Source organism: Nematolebias whitei, chromosome 22, assembly GCF_014905685.2.
Source record: "Nematolebias whitei isolate Nwh7 chromosome 22, NemWhi1, whole genome shotgun sequence".
Lineage (NCBI taxonomy): Eukaryota > Metazoa > Chordata > Actinopteri > Cyprinodontiformes > Rivulidae > Nematolebias > Nematolebias whitei.
The window spans coordinates 15,364,462-15,381,111 of NC_056519.1; the positions used below are offsets into that span (position 1 = coordinate 15,364,462).

General features: G+C 40.6%; 2 protein-coding genes across 3 annotated transcripts in view; one reads left to right on the forward strand and one right to left on the reverse strand.

Moving 5' to 3' along the window:
• The window catches only part of uhrf1bp1l (UHRF1 binding protein 1-like), a 38,255-nt gene extending 31,067 nt beyond the window's left edge, over positions 1–7,188 (reverse strand). For both annotated transcript variants that reach the window (XM_037696047.1, XM_037696048.1), the window contains exon 1: positions 6,780–7,188. In XM_037696047.1, the coding sequence (XP_037551975.1) occupies positions 6,780–6,823 (44 nt within the window). In that variant the 5' untranslated portion in view covers positions 6,824–7,188. The remainder of the gene's footprint in view (positions 1–6,779) is intronic.
• A 3,249-nt stretch (positions 7,189–10,437) lies between these two features.
• LOC119427952 (cytoskeleton-associated protein 4) lies at positions 10,438–15,030 on the forward strand. The gene is made up of 2 exons (XM_037695593.1): positions 10,438–10,810; positions 13,398–15,030. The coding sequence occupies exons 1-2, from the start codon at positions 10,499–10,501 to the stop codon at positions 14,688–14,690; spliced, it is 1,605 nt and encodes a 534-aa protein (XP_037551521.1). The 5' UTR covers positions 10,438–10,498; the 3' UTR covers positions 14,691–15,030.
• The last annotated feature ends 1,620 nt before the right edge of the window (positions 15,031–16,650 follow it).

Consider the following 16,650-nt stretch of genomic DNA (forward strand, 5'->3'; position numbering starts at 1 on the left):
TGAAAACAACTGACTCTAATTTCACCTTGAAATTAACTGATAATCCTAGAGGTTCACATACTTTTACCACTCTCAAATATGTAATATTGGATCATTTTCCAGAACAAATAAATGAACAAGTATAATATTTTTGTCTCATTTGTTTAACTGGGTTCTCTTTATCTACTTTTAGGACTTGTGTGAAAATCTGATGATGTTTTAGGTCATATTTATGCACAAATATAGAAAATGCTAAAAAGCTTCACAAACTTTCAAATTGTAGCTAAACCTTTGCATCAGTGATCGTTAGCAGCCATTTGTTTTGAATAAAAGACAACTTTTAAAAAACCCTTTAACGTTAGTGCCTAGGTATTCTGTTTTTTCAGGTCATAAGACTTTAATTAGAAGTTTCAGGTGGTTCTGGGTGATTTTTGTGGGTTACAGTCACAGAGTTGTGTTGGAGCAGGTGGACGCTGTGCAAAACTTCAGGCCTTTTTGACACTTGATTTTTGCAAATATAAATGAGCAATATAAGATTATTTTCAGATAGAATGAAAAATCTTGTATCTGATCACAGTAGAGCACATTCATTTAAATGACGCGTTAATTCCTGCTTTAAAGAGAGTTTTGAGCAAAATATCTTTCCAAAAACATTGAAAAGATGTTTCACATTGAGAGTATGCCTCAGATATTTTCTTAAGTGTGCCAGCATTAGTTTTTACAGAAAGGAACTATATTCTCTGTTCTCTGATGATGCATTTGAGTGGAAGCGTGATGACACTGATGCTTGAAGGAGATTAGCCTAAAAAAAATGGTCTGAGTGACTCAGATGACAAATGGCTTACTTTAGCAGTTGAGAAGGAGGGGATGTCTAGTGAGAAGAAGGCAAATGTAAAAAAAAAAAGGCACAATCAAAGCACAGATGTTAAAAAAAAATCTAGAGCAAACATTTTCAGAGCATCTCTCTTTTGCAAATGAACCTTTCATTGAAAATATCTGTGGGGTTTTTATCATCAGCATTCATTTGATCAGCAAAGTTTGCTCAATGAGAGAAAAACCAACAAGATGGCCTTTACAATGCGCCTCCTCTTTCACTTCCTTCATATTTAGTATCAACAGAGTGTATTGAGCTGCTGAACAAAGAGCCTCTGATTCTTTCATTGAGACCATTATTCTTCTACAGATACTGAGGCTGATAGAATTAGAAGAGAGTTTTCTGACAAGTGGGACTCACCAGTATCGGTTCACCCAGCTACGCACAGTATTTGTTACAAACGACTTGACACGGCTACAAATTTATCTTAATATTCATTTTATAAAGCATAAAAGCCAAGGGTTGAGGCTGTATTCTCAGAGTTGATGCACACAAAGTCAACATTTTCAAGTTTAACACCAAACTTATCCAGAACAGTCAAGTATAAAAAAAAAGGACTGAAGGGATTACTCAAATTATCTTCTAACCACAAGTAGTTCACAGCTCTGTGCTGATTAAACACCCACAGCTCGGCACTCGGTCATGACTCATGCATTAATAGCTTCCCCAGCAGCAGACAGAAGAGTGGAGCTGATCACTGCTTTGCATCTTCATCATCTACTCAGAACCATAGGCCTCATGATGGGAAACTCGTTTCTTGTACTTTTGAGGGGAAACTGGTGATGAAAAACATATTTGATGGTCAGAAGCATTTTCCCGTGCCCAGTCTCCACCAAGGAGGTGGTGAAATAAATTTCTATTTGTTCAAAGTTTTTGAAACATTCGACCTATTGCTGAATTTAAATTGTACTCAGTCAACAATAAATATGAGAAAATATTTAAAAGATCTTAATGAAACTATCCATATACCTCATAGGGCTTCTTATCAGGATGTTATAGGCTCTTGTGTATCAGCCTGACTACAAACCTAATTCCATGAGTCATGAATTCTTCCTGTAAGAAGCCGAGTGATAAGCGTTACACTTTTAGGAACTCGATTTGTGCAGAAATACTTTGGTTTAGTGCATCTGCCTGCTCATGGACAGAGATTCCTGGACACAAATACAATGTGGATACAAACTGTGCTCCTGATAGATCAATAAAACGGCCATAAACTTTACAATCGTGGTATAATTTGCGCCGCTCGGGTTGGCTGCATGTTGGAGTAGCTCTGTTACATTAATTCGGAGTTATTGCTTTTGAAAACTTTAATTCCTCTTTTTTCTGGATGTAAATCACTTTTTTCAGATGGTTGTTTACTCTGGTGTCAGATGCTGTGCATCTAGAAGGATTTTTACTGAAATCTTTTTACTTTGGGGCATTTGTTATGATGTGTAACCATTGCAACAAGGTGGGGTTTTTTTAACATCCAGGAGCAGCTGATTAACATCTCAAAAGCTCAAATACCTCAACTCCAGCCCCAAATCCCAAATGAGTTGAAAAGGAGGCGCCGTGGATGAATTCCCGTCAACCTGGCAGTGGCGCTCGAGTACCTGACCGCCGAGATCCTGGAGCTGGTGATAAACTCGGCTCGTGACAATGAGAGGACCGGGATTATCCCCCGGCACCTTGAGGTGTCTGTCCGTGGTGATGAGGAACTTGGCACACTGCCGGGAGGAGTGACCATCACTCAGGGAGGAATTCTGCCCAAATTTCAGGAAGTCCTGCTTCCCAGGAGGACCGAGAGCCCGCTGGATCTGATAGCAAGTTGGATCCGGGTGGACAAATCGGTATCTGTGGCCAGATTCTTCTGATTCGCTGCAGGAGATCCTTCTTGTCCACAGCTATCAGCATCTAACAACTCTTGAATGAAACCAGGACGATGAGCTACGACACTTAATTTCCCTTTGGGATTAATAAAGTATTTTTTTTTATTGAATTGAATTTACACGAAAATCAATTTTAAAACAAATATATGTTTCTAAATATATAATCCTGTTTTGAAAAGCAAAAAGCAAATAAAATTTTACAATTATTTTGAATAGGGATGCACAATATTATCGGCATGGTACCGGTATCGGACGATGTTAGCGTTAAAGTTCAATATCAGACGTCGGCCATTCCATCAAAATAACTCACTGATGTAAAAGACGCTGTTTTTGTATGACACCCAGTGACGAGGACGCCTGCAGCGCCAGCATAACGTGATGATGCCACATGTGCCTACCTGATCTCAGGGCGGATTCAAAAATTCAAAATGTCAGCGGTGTGGAATTTTTTTTTTTCATTGAGGATGTCAGATTCCGAAGATTTTTGGACTACGTTGAGCCTCGCTACGTGGTCCCCAGTCAGAGATACTTTTCCGACGTAACCTTACCCGAGTTACAAGCCGTCATTTCCAACATCAATAAGAAGCTAATAGCATGAGTGAGTTTTACCACAGACATTTGGACGTCATGCGTTAGCCCCGTTAGCATGATTAATCTTACGTCATAATGGATGGACAAAAACTTTGAACTTAAAAAGTCTGTCCTTCATGCACAAAGACTGCAAAGGATCCCACACTGCAGCTAGAACCTAGAACAAGCCTCCACAAGTGAGACAGCATCGCAGGTGATTAATGCTAAGAAATAACATTTAACACTTTTCATTTAATATAAGTTAAAGTTAGGGGTACACCGATAAATCGGACAGCTGATTTATCGGCCTCGATTTCCTTAATTTTGGGAAATCAAATATCGGCCAATACTTACACGATAAACCGATGTTACTGATGTTTTGTTTGTTTTAAAAACAATTGTCTGAACTTCATTTATATTTCAGAGCACTACCTCATGGCCAGTTAAATAAAACAAGTTTGTATTGTTTCTAGGATCATGTTCAAGGGTATGTTTTTTAATAAAATAAGATTGGAAAATTGAAGGTCCTTACACTGCAACTCCTGACAGTGTTGCTTATAAAACAAAATCGGTATCGGCAGGTCAGACTTTTTAGAAATCAGTGATCTGTGATCGGTGCATCCCTAATTAAAGTGCTATGCATATCATATGGCTGTTATTGAATATATGTCACCAGCTCTTACACAATTTTTGGAGCAAATAAGCCTAAATAAGAGGGCTATGTTTTGACAAAGTATATAAAATATCGGTATCGTTTATCGGCCAAATACGTTTTAACATATCGGCATATTGCATATCGGCCAAAAATCCAATAATGTGCATCCCTAATTTTGACGCAACATTTAAAAAAATTATGAATAAAGGATCAATTTATCTAGCTAACAGAAGAAACTAAATTGTAATGGAGCGCTTAAAGACAAACTCTTGGTTAAATAATTTACACTGTTTGGCAACTGATATTTCCTTTCAGCCATTTGTCAAGCAGAAGTGGTAAAACATTTGCTAATTTTGTCTCAGATAAGTTTCCCTTTCTATAGTTTAGGTGTGGTTTTTATTTTTAATTTGTAAGTTAAAATGTCAAAACTGAATGAAAATGAACCAAAACATTAGAAAGTGAAACAGAAAGGGGGTGTAACAAGTCATAAAGACCAGTCAAAAGAGAAGTGGGGTAGAAACAAACATGGAGAAAAACAATACAAGGAAAGAAAAGGAGGGTAGAGAGAAGAAAGTATTTTTGAATCATTGCAGGAGCACCTGTTTTTCAGCTCTGTCCGTAGTTGTGTTCAACCTTTTACCTCACAGTGAAAAACAACCAAGTAGAAATGTCTCCTTTAGAAAGTGACAGATGTTGAGTTTCTGTTCTTCATCCATCTACGTTTGTATGTGGCAACGTTGTGGCTAAGAGCCAGATTTGTGTCGATTACTGAACTCGGTCTCAACAACAGACAAACACACACTTTGTGTCAACTCACCCCCAGGGGCTACCTGACTTTGACCTTCTGTGAATCGCTTTCATTGATCCGCAACAGGTGAACACATCCTGAAGCTACCCAGAGTTCATATTGTTCAAAAAGGCCCGCACAGCTGGCTGTACATGACACACACTTCAGTAAGACCAGAGAAGAAACGATGCTGCAGACTTCCAGTCGCTTGAATGTAAAGATGTGCTGCTTCCTCTTGTCCCGGTCTGTACAAGAAAGATGTCCTCTGTTTCAAAGAAGCAGCAAGGCTCAGCTGAAATGTTGACACCTACAACATAATCTGTAGCTGAGTAAGCACACCCACAGCGTGTATAAATAAGCTATAAGAGTTCAAGCTATTATGCTGATGAGCGAGCAGCGTGATGCAGAAACCAGCGTCCAGTCACCTCACTGAAGCTTCATTCACACTGTGAAGTGAGGTAATGCCGCTTGGCCATTCTGACACGGGAACTGTGACATCATGACACAAAGCGGCGCAGGACAGGTCCGGTGTTGGACCGGTCAGCTTCCATTCACTAACAGACCAGTCAGACTGGTCAAAAACAAGCTCAAAGTTGGACGACGTCACGACTCTTCAAGTCATTTCTTGTCAGTAGTTACGTTACTGCTGCTGAGGGCAAACACAGTCATGTAGAAAAACCCTTATTCATCAACACACACAACTATCGTGCACTAGGACAGTGAAGGACATAACACACAGCCTGTGTGCTGCAGATGAGGTACATTCTGTTTATTGCTTTAAGCGTATGAAAAACAAAAAAAATTAAATTATTGAATTTGTGTCCTTTGTTTCTCAGAAACGCACACTGGTCCAGCAGCAGTTGAAGAGACTTTCAAAAATAACTCAAATAGAACCACTTATACCAAAGCTCAGTCCACCTTTCGAGTTAAAAACACTAACCTTTCCACTATATTATTATATATATATGACACATTCTGCTATTTTAAGAGTTAACGGAAGCCGCAAATGTTTTAATGTATGGTTTTAAATTATGTTTGTCGTGTGCTTTCAGGTCATCCTTCAGAATAAAACACGGAAGCGCTGAAAGTCCCCTGAGAGACAGTGGAAAAGAATAAATAATTCATGTGCAGAGCTAAATGCTGCTCACGGCAGCATGTCAAATGATCTATAACAAAACTGAGCCTAAGAATTAGATTTTTAACCTGTATATTTTTATATCTTTAAACATCCAAGGATAAATGGTGATGCTAAATACCTAAAATGCAATAAAGTGGAGGGCAAAAATGTGCATTTTCAGTGATAAATTATTCCAGCTGGTTTTCTGAACAAAAGGACTGGTCATATGTACACAGAAGACTTATTTTATATTTTAGATTATACAGTCTTTTAGGGTTTTCGTTTAAAAAAAGTACATTATATGAATCCTATTCTGTGCAAAGAGAGCAATCTACCTATTTTAAAATAAATGCTTCTTACGTACAAATAAAAAAGGAGAAAATACTAATAAATGGTTAATGTCACAGTTGTGTTATGACTCATTTGGTTATTTTAAATGTCAGTCTTTGTGTTTACAGATGATGCAACACATCACTTTGCTTTAACTATGTAATTCAGACATATCTTTGCTTTTCATATTCTATGTTTCTACATAGTATAATGCATTTATGATGACATTTTAAGCTGTTGGTTCCCATTAAGTAAGGTCTACTGTAATGCCCAGATAAATTGGGTCTAAATACCTAATTTATGCTCCTATAAATCAACATATTTATGTTTAAATATACTGTATATCAGATTTGTTAATTTGCCTATAGGGAAAAGCTGAGATTGTTGCTTTATCTGACTCAACAACTCAACTGGTTGAACTTGCTTAGGCAAGTTTCGAGGGATTAATGTATGAAGCTAACTCGTTAGCTGTTAAAGGGGTTTACATTAGTGTTTTTGTTAGCTTCACTTCTCCACCCATGTCGTAGCTAAATGAAAGTAGCATTTCGGTGAGAGCCAGCACTGACAGCTGAGTCCCTCTGTTCCTGACGAGAACTAACCTGGAGAGATGCTTCAGGATCTGCTTCTTGATGAGCCCAGCCATGACTCAAACTAATCCGATATCCGAGCCGCCGCCGTGTGCGAGCTGTCTGAGCTAGCCGAACCGCTAGCTTCGTCCCCGCTCGAGCTACAAACAAGCAGCGGCTCAAATTCTTGACCCGGTGTTCTTCATTGTAGCGGCGCTCCCGCTTTATTGACAGAAGCAAGGAGGCCGGAGGCGGACGAACAACGGCATTTCAGACGTCCCAGAGACAGCCGGGCTTGAAAACAAAGCATACCGCGTCAGGCCACTTCGTTCACTGGTGAGGCTCCAAAACACCTGAGCGGACCTCCGCGGTGTCATACACCGTACACCTGAAACAGCGAGTCTGAGGGACAACCGCCAACCTGCTGTTTGACTACGTCTGCTGCCACGGCGTGTGGGCGGAGACTACTGCTGCGTTCAGGGGCTGCTCGAAAACAAGACTTTGAACTGGCTCATTGTTCTTGACCTACAGCAGATGGAGAGTATCTGAAAGTCATGGCTGTAAATAAATCTAAAAGATTTTTTTTTTTAAAAAGGTTTGGGCACAACTTTGGTTTATCTTTTCAGTTTAGAAACATTTTTCTGCCTAAATCAAATATAGGTCAGAGTTAAATACTTAAAGCGTCATCAGTGAGGGATTCTTACCCCAAAAAATAACGCCCCTTTAGTGACATCTAGCGGCAATAAATGGTATTACTGAACTGATTTGATTGCGATCACTTTAATTTCAGAAAGAGAATTTTTTTATTTATTTATTCATTTATTCATTTCATTTAATTTCCAATAAAAACACAAATACAATTTCAAAAAATTAAAAAAAATATATATATATAAAATGAAAGGAAGCAGAAGAAGAAAATTTCTTATCATATCTGCTCCCTCATAAACAAAATCAATTCAAACCATCAATTTAAACATAAACATTCATATATAATACAGCAAAATACATAACTCATCAAAATTTCATACTTAACAAAATAGACATTAATCCATTAATCAGTTATATATATATTGTTCCAACAAAACAGTTTTTATCTTTTTCTTAAATATAAACATTGACTTCACCATTTTAGCATCATCTTCCAAACCATTCTACAGACTCATTCCCTGTATAGTAGTAGACCGACCCTTTAAATTGGTTCTATACTTGGGTTTAACAAAAATATCTATGCCCTTCAAATTATAACAACTCTTCCTTTTTAAATTTAATTCACTTTAAAGCAGAACTGTTTGACAGAAACAAAAAGCCAAGATATATTAACATCCTACTATAGATAGGGTATAGCCAATATTATATGCAAACACATTAACTTATAAAGTACTTTCTTAAATATACAGCAAATTTATTTCAGACAAAGATAAAGGTGTGACTAAGTTTGATTGGATGCTAAATGGCATCAAGGAATGACAGTAAAAAAAAAAAAAGTATGCTAAACGTTTTTAGCATGAATTCTTTGAGAGTAAATCAGATTCCACATTTACTCTTGTTTAGTTTGACACTAAAACCTGTATCACCTATATGTCACCTAAAATGTTAAAGAAACCATCTTTACTCATTTTTGATCACGTTTGTCTATATTTATCAGGAAAGCATGAAAACCCTTGATTGTGTCAAGAATTTTAGTTACTTCAAATAAATATTTCTTCCCAGTATGAACAATATCTCAACATTTTCACCTTTTTAGCTAGTAGATCTACTGTGATGTTCTTTAGGCAGCTAATCACAAACATGTACACAGTAAACTTAAAAGACCCTCCATTTATTTGTATAAAATTCATGCTAAAAATGTTCTTTGTGACTTTTTTCCAGTCCTTTCATGTTCAAGAATGATCCAGTATTATTTAGCACTGACTCATGTTTTCATATTTATCTAAAAGAATGCAAAACTTAATGATTCTTATGTCGCAAGGCTTTTTTTTTAAATAATCCAATAGTGTCTAACCTCATCACGTGATATTATAATACTACAACTTTACAAAATTGCTTAGAAGTCAAGTTAAAACTGTCATGGTGAGTGTCTGTTAGTATTTATTTAGTTTCTGTGTTATTATGTTTTTTTTTATTTTACTCCTGTTTCCAGCTTTCTCATTGTCCCCTCATGTAGTTCAGCTCCTGCCCCTCCAACTCTCATTTGATCCTCATTGTCTCTTTGTAATTTCTCCCTCATTAGTTTCTCTTTACAACTTGTGTCCTTTTTCTCTAAGGGAGAGTCCAGCTACCCTGCAGAGGAAACTCATTTCAACTGCCTGTATCCGTGATCTCATTCTTTCAGTCACTACCCAGAGTTTGTGACCATAGGTGAGGGTACTGACCGGTAAACAGAGAGCTTTGCCTTACAGCTCAGCTCCCTCTTCACCAAAATGGACCGGCACAAAGTCCACAATACTGCAGACGCTGCACCAATCTGCATTCTTCCCTCACTCGAGAACAAAACCCCGAGATACTTGAACTCCTCCACTTGAGGCAGAACCTCACCCTCGACCGGAAGAGAGCAATCCACCCTTTTCCAATTGAGGATCATGGCCTCAGATTTGGAGGTGCTGATTCTCATCCCAGCTGCTTCACACTCGGCTGCCGCTCCAGTGAGAGCTGAAGATCACGGCACCATGACGCCAGCAGGACCACATCATCTGCAAAGATAAAAACAATTTGTAAGAAGACCTGATTTATTTTAATAACTTGTGCTTCCATTAGGCAGGAAGTTTGTTCTTGAATATCACATTTCTAGAGGCCATGATGGAAAAAGAGGGATATAGGAGGTCAAAATTAGTTTTCTCCACAGGGTGGCATGACTTTTCCTTAGAAATAGAAGAAGTTCAATTATATGAGAGAAACGTGAAGTGCTGCTGCTGCTCCTCCTTATCAAGAGAAGCCACTTGAGGGTGGTTCCAGCATCTGGTACTGGTACAGACCATGACCCATGATGATACATTAGACTGTGTCTCTTGGCTGTTCTGGGAATGTCCTGGAATCCTCCCAGAGGAACTGGAAGAGGTGGCTGGGCCTTCCTGCTCAAGTTAATGATAAACCTAGATTTTTTTTTTTTATGTAACTCAGTCTCATCACATTAATTTTAACCTGTATGGGATCAAAACCAGTACAAAAGGTTTGGGGCTTGCCCACAGACTTGAGTGACGGTGAAGCTTTGACTTGTCAGAGTCATTGCAGACCATGCCACGTATGAGAGGAGGAGCAAGGAGGAGCAAGGAGGAAGGAGGGGACTCCTCCCTGCAACTTTGCATCACATTACATCAAGTAGAAACTCGCACCAGTAAAGAGACGTCGATTTTATGTCCCTCGCAAACATTTTAGTGAGTTTTAAACATGTTTTACTTCGGTACAGGAGTTGTTTGAATTTAAAAAATCACAGTTGTTCTTCACCTGTAAGGTCTTGACCTTCATGGAAATGGTTAAAGTAATAAAGATAATGTCCCACATGGAGCTGTAGTAAAATGAGCTGTAAAACAATGATGCAAATAAAATGATAATAAAACTTTCACAGTGCCTGACCCACGCAGAGTGGTTAGGACAGCCCCCATCCGCACGTCTCCATGCAAAACAGCTCCGTGGAAAGACACGACGCGCTCACTGATACGCTGCTGGACCAGTCAGCGGGGCTGGACCCGGACTGGGAACCGTCTCCATCCACGACTGCAGAACCTGCTCTGTCTCACACACTCAAGAGAGTAAAGATGGCAGTGGGACGAAAGAGCGACAAGAACTCCGCTGCGCCCAGTCAGGACAACAGCGCCGTGCAAAAGAAGAGCCCCAAAAGTGGCGCAAACGGGGTGAGTGGCCCCGGACCCCAGGCCCCCACATCAGGTAGCTGTCTGGGCCCTCTGCTGAGCACGGTGTTTTATGTGGCTCTGATTGGCGCTGTGGGGTTTGCGGCGTTTTACGTTCAACAGGCGGTGGATGAAATCCGTCAGATTGGCGCAAAGCACGAGGAGGGCGCACGGAGAAGCGCAGAGCTGGGCGCCAAGATGGAGGGTGTCGTTCAACAGGTAGGAGCTGGCAACCCATCAGAATGAATCATCCCAAATGACTGAAATTATATATCAATCTTTCCAAACGTTGGCACTGAAGAGTTGTTTTAGTTGAAAGGGGAACGCAGAATATTAAATGAACAATTTCTTAAAACCTGTAAAGAATGATTGATGCTAAAAGCTTCATAGTGTAAAAAGTACAAACAAAATCAAATATTTTCACTTGAATTTGAGCTTTGATTTGCTCTACCTTCCATTTTTAGTTGAAAATTCACCCAAAAAAAATATATTACAATGCATTTGCAAAATAGTCCTTTTTAATTTTAATACAATTCACCTAAATGTTTTTTTTTTGTATTATCTTGTTCTGTGACAGTTTAAGCAATCATCTGTATTCTCCACCCCTTCTCATTCCTCCCAACAGTCTATTATGTTTGGCCCACAGTGCAGAAATAATTAAAATAGCATTCAAAATGTGGCGCTTCCAGTCTGAGCTTCACTGACGAATGATAATTAGTGCTGACAGTGACTCATCCTCTGCCAGAGTTACTAAAGCCATATTTCATTCACAATGGAACATAGAAACTAATCAAATGGAAAATTTACCTAAAAAAGATCATCTTGGAACATGATGGCAGCAATACATAAAAAAAACAGGACAGAGGCAACAAACGGTTGTAAAAAGTATAGAAGAAATGACTAAAAGAGGATTTTACAGAGGCTGAATCTCTCAGAAGTAAAGATGGCCACTGGGTTGCCAGTTTGTGAAATGTGGAACAATTTCAGAATAATGTTCCTGAACAAAATAATGGGAAGAAATTGACTTTTATCTGCATCTCAACACATCAAAAGATTACAATAATCTGTAGAAATCTTGTGCTCGAAGGACAAAGCTGATAGCAGAGATATTTGGGCCCTCTGGCTGCACTGCATTAAAAGCAGGCTTGATTCTGCATGTCTGTAAACGCTGCAGTTCGTATCATGCAGAGAAGCTAAATGTGAACATCCAGGAACACTTCCTTTCGAAGACCATTTGAATATGGACGGAGGCAAAGTGGAAAACTGTTATGATGCCAGAAATATTAAAATCTTTTCTATTCAGACATTATTTTTAGGGAAAGCAGGGCCGGCATAAGCAAACTGAAGCCGCTGCTTAGGGCCCTGAGGTCACTAGGGGGCCCCCTAAGTGGATTTTTTTTTTTTTTTTTTTTTTTGGTAACACAATTTCATTATAAAGTGATTTTATTTTTTTATTTTTACAATAATATTTTTAAATAATATTATATAGCATGTGCCAAACTCAAGGCCCGTGGGCCAAATCCGGCCCGCCATAACCCTGCGTAGGATAATGTGAACAGGGTTGTTGGAGTTGCAACGAGTTTATGTTAAGTGGGTGAATGATCTGATCCGACTGTTGATTGCAGTAATTCATATTATTAGAAGAAATAGAGGGCCCCAAACCAAATTTCGCTTAGGGCCCCATGGAGGCTTGGGCTGGCCCTGAGTGAAGGCCTTGCCTTGCACATTTCAGTAAAACAATGCTAAACCACAAACTTCATTACAGCAACATGGCTTTGTAGTTGAAGAGAACGGGTGCTGAAATGATGCATCGTGAAACAACAACACCCAGAACAAAAGACCCAGGACTGTCGAACAGCTAAAATCTGACATCGGACAAGAATGAGACAACTATACTTTTCAAAACCTCCAGCAGCTGATCCTCTCAGTTCCTAAACGTCTACAGATTTAATAGATGAAGGAAGCTTCACTGTGATGAACATGGCTCTTTCAAACATTTAAGATGTGTCGCTGCCATCAATTTCAAAAGAAGCTTCTTTTTGTTTTAAATGGCTAATCTTTGAGCCCGTCACGATAACAAATTTGCCGAGCGATTAATTGTCTCAGAAATTATTGCGATAAACGATATTGTTTTAGTTATTAATTGTTTAAGAATAAATGTTTAATTTTTGTGTGTAGTACCTTTTTTTGACCACCGGATGGCAGTATAAGACTGTTTGAACCGAAGGATGGATAGTGAAGGAGTGAGCAGCGTGTCTCTTTAAGAAAAATGGGAGGGAGGCCCCTTGATGTGACATGGGCTGTCTCTCTTTTCTTTACTCTGTTCTCAAAATGGTGGGGAAAAAAATCAGTAAACAAGTTCTAAGCTTCTTTTTGCAGAGAAAAACTTTTTACACAAAGGCACGGGTTTCAACCGTGGATTTTGGAGCTTCGACAAGACGGAGGTTTCCCCCTGTTAGCTTAGCTGCTTTTAACGATCCAAAAAACGTGATTTTAGACAGTTAAAACAGATTTTAACGAGAAAAGAGAAAGGGAGGGGTCAGTGACGAGCACCGGAGTTGAACCTTTTGTCATCCAGTGTCTTCAGTAGAAAGAGAAACACGAAGAAACGATGAGGTCGATAATTTTCTTTTATCATGCGATTAATTGATTTATCGTTTATCGCGGCAGGCCTATGTATTCCAATGTTTTTGTAATTGGGGTTGTACATTACAGCTGTTTTTTCATGAAGAGGATCATTATTTTTGATGTACTACAGAAGGAGTAACGTTGACTTTAACACCACTTGTTTCTCCGTTTTATCCAGGTAGAGTCGCTGAGGAGCAACGTGGACGGTTTGGAGTCGTCCCTGGGCATCACTCGGGTGGAGCTGGAGGCGGCTGTGACCCGGATGAAGAGGGGCGAGGTGGAGACGAGGAAAGTGGAGGAGGCGCTTCAGAAACTCCAGAACGATCTGCTCAGGGACCTCTCAGAGGGCATCAAGGAGGTGAAGGAGGCTCGGGAAAAAGACTTCTCCTCCTTGGAGACGACTGTGGAGGAGCGCTTGGCTGAGGTGAGTCGGTCCATCTCAGCCAGCGTGGCGGAGTTCGCTGCGTCTCAGGGCGAAGCGCAGAGTCAACTGGCTGATCTCAAATCCCGCCTGGGCGTCGTCGAAGACCCCGCTCTTATCAAACAGGAGCTGTCTGCCATCGTTGACGCCGTAGCGGAAATCAAAACCACCAAACAGGAGACGGACAGAACCGCTGACTCCCTCAGGGAGCAGATAGGCGCCGTGAGGGAGGAGCTGCAGACTCGCAACCAGGAAGTGGCCTCTCTGTCTCAGGAGGTCCAAACTGTGAGGTCGCTGGTGCAGGAGACCACTGGGACTCTGAAGCAGTCCCTGTCTGCAGCAGAAACTGAAGTCCAGACGCTGAAAGACCAAAACGGGATGGTCCAGAGCAGCTTGGAGCAGGTTACCGATGCTCTTCGTGCTGTGGAGGAGAAAGCAAACGTAGCTGCGGCTCAGGCTCAGAGAAAATCAGAAGATCTTGAAGCCAGCGTTAAAGCATCGGAGGAGAGCGAAGGCTCGCTGTCCGCGTCGATAGCAGACATCGGCAACAAAGTCGAGTCTCTGTTTGCCAGATACGACGCGCATGAAAGCAGTTTAGCTGCACAGCTGGACACCGTGAAGAAAGTCAAAACTGATCTGAAGCAGGAGCTGGAGGCCATGAAGACTACTGTGGAGGAGCTGCTGTCCAATAACTCCGAGGGAGCGTCCAAGGACAATCACAGGGTGGAGGAGATGGAGAGGAGGCTCGCTGCTTTGAGGCCCGAGGAGCTGGAAGACCTAAAAATAACCGTTGACGATCTGAAGAGCAAAGCAGCCCAGTTGGAAGGCCACGATCAGGCCATTTCTGCCCTGAAGGAGGCGCTTCAGGGGACAGCACAGAGACTGGTTGGAGATGAGCAAGAGGGAGAGAGGAGCAGCCTGGAGGAGCTGCGCTCCAATATAGCTGCTCTGAGTGAAGCCCAGAGCGAGCTCACCGAGAAGGACTCCAGCCGGGATCAGCTGGTGGAGGAGCTGGAGAAGAGACTCACGGCTCTGGAGGACAGGATGTAGGTGGACTAAAGAGGGAAGCAGGAGACATTACTGAGGCTGTTCCTGTCCTGGAGGAGCTGCAGACCACGTGGACACCTCCCAACTGGAAGACGAGGAGGGAGAACTTCAGTTATGCAATGTCAGATCAAACTAAAACAGGGGCAATAATGAATCACTGTTTCTTTTATTTTGAAATAATTCCAAAAGCGTCTGACGTCAGGACAGAGCTGAGCTGCTGATCTGTGAACTCACCATTCTGCACTGCAGATCGTCTTTTTCTGGGGTTTTTTTTTTTTGTTACACTTAACGTTTCCATGCAAAAGCTGTATTTTTCCAAATGGACAAAAAAATCATGTTTCAAGCACTCCGTTTCATCACTGCATCCGTTTTGTCTTTTTTATTATTTTGTAGGAATAAAATTCTTGTGGACTCAAAGCTGTAAATGACTTATGGGTGTGAACTTCATGAGGAAATATTTTTTGGCTTAGGGTTGGAGGAAAATAATTAAAAAGTCAAAATGAACAACTTATTCTGTCACAAAACTTTTTTAAGCAACAGTTTGGTATTTGAGATTGTTGAACATTGTTGTAGTAAAAGGGAGACATGAAGACTCGGCTCGTTTTTTTTTTTTTAAACAATTTATTAGAAAAACGTGAAGCTGACATCCCATGGATGAGATCGATCCAAGGAGTAAAATCTGTCCAATGTCAGAATGTGAGAAAGTACTGAGACAGAACGCTACCAATCCTGGTGTAACTGGAACATCATAGGTCAAATCTTTTACCCCTAACAAAGACAACTCAGAATATTCTCAATGAATCGTATTAACCACAATACAATTTTTAGTATTTAAAAAACAAAATACAAATTGGTAATTTCCAGCTGTTCTGTAGAAATGGGTTTCATGTTCAGGCAGCAGTTGTTGTGAGCACTGAACAGGAAAACGTCTGCGTCGCCTAAAGACATTTACTTTAAAAAGGAAAGGCCAAGCATTCCTGGAGAGAACATGCATCGAGCACCGCCTTTCAAGCCAGAGTTTTAAATAAAGTCATGAAATGATTGTAGCCATTTTGGTCAAACTCTGGACGTGTTCTGCTTGATCTTGTGCAACATTACATACAAGATCTAGCATGACCTGTTAGCACTATATTCAGGATGACTGTTAGTCCCAAACTTACCGTATTTTTTGGACTATAAGGCGCATTGGATTAAGACTCTGAGAATCCAGACCGGGTCCGTCCCTGAAATCGGTCCATTGGATTAAGACTCTGAGAATCCAGACCTGGTCCGTCCCTGAAATTGGTCCAACTTCCCTCCTCCGGCGTCTGGTTCTTTTATTCCCAGATGAAGAGAAAACTCGCTCTAACTCAAATAAATCGAGATATTTTGTTTACCAAGTTAATATTCATCAGGAAGGAAAAAGTTGCAGGTTCAGCGCTGAGGCGTCCAACTTGTCTTAACCTGGAAGTGGAGGCCCCGTGTGACAGAACGCCCCAGCTTGGCCCTTGGCTCCGCCTTCCCTTCTGGAAGCACAGCCTATCAGTGCATCAGTAGGGCGACTGCGTGACGTCATTGGTCTGATCTGTTTCTGATGGTGAACAATGGGTGAAAGTGCAAATCTACCTACGTGATGGAAGCCAGCAAAATAAAAAAAATTACTCCTTCTCGAGTGTTTATCATGGGAAGCTCACTCAGAGCAGCTGGACCCGTCTCATCCGTACAGAAAAAGATAAAGATAACGGCTCGCTCTCGATTTTTGAGAAAATTAAAGGATTTTAAGTGTGCCTAGTCCGAAAAAGCATGATCTGTGAAACTCACTTGAGTTACGATGTGTAGCTGTGGTGGCCATCATGAACTGCGTTAACTCCAGTAGTTGCAGATTCACAATCAAATAATGAGTTAAAATAAAATGTACCTAATGGATTTGAGATCTTTTGCTAATGTGCATGCAGACAAAACCATTTTCACCTTAGGGCAATAT

Excerpts from the sequence above, each read along its gene's own strand:
- LOC119427952 (XM_037695593.1), top strand. The coding sequence starts at position 10,499 with ATGGCAGTGGGACGAAAGAGCGACAAGAACTCCGCTGCGCCCAGTCAG. Across the intron at positions 10,811-13,397 it reads TGGAGGGTGTCGTTCAACAG|GTAGAGTCGCTGAGGAGCAA; the intron begins GTAGGAGCTGGC and ends CGTTTTATCCAG.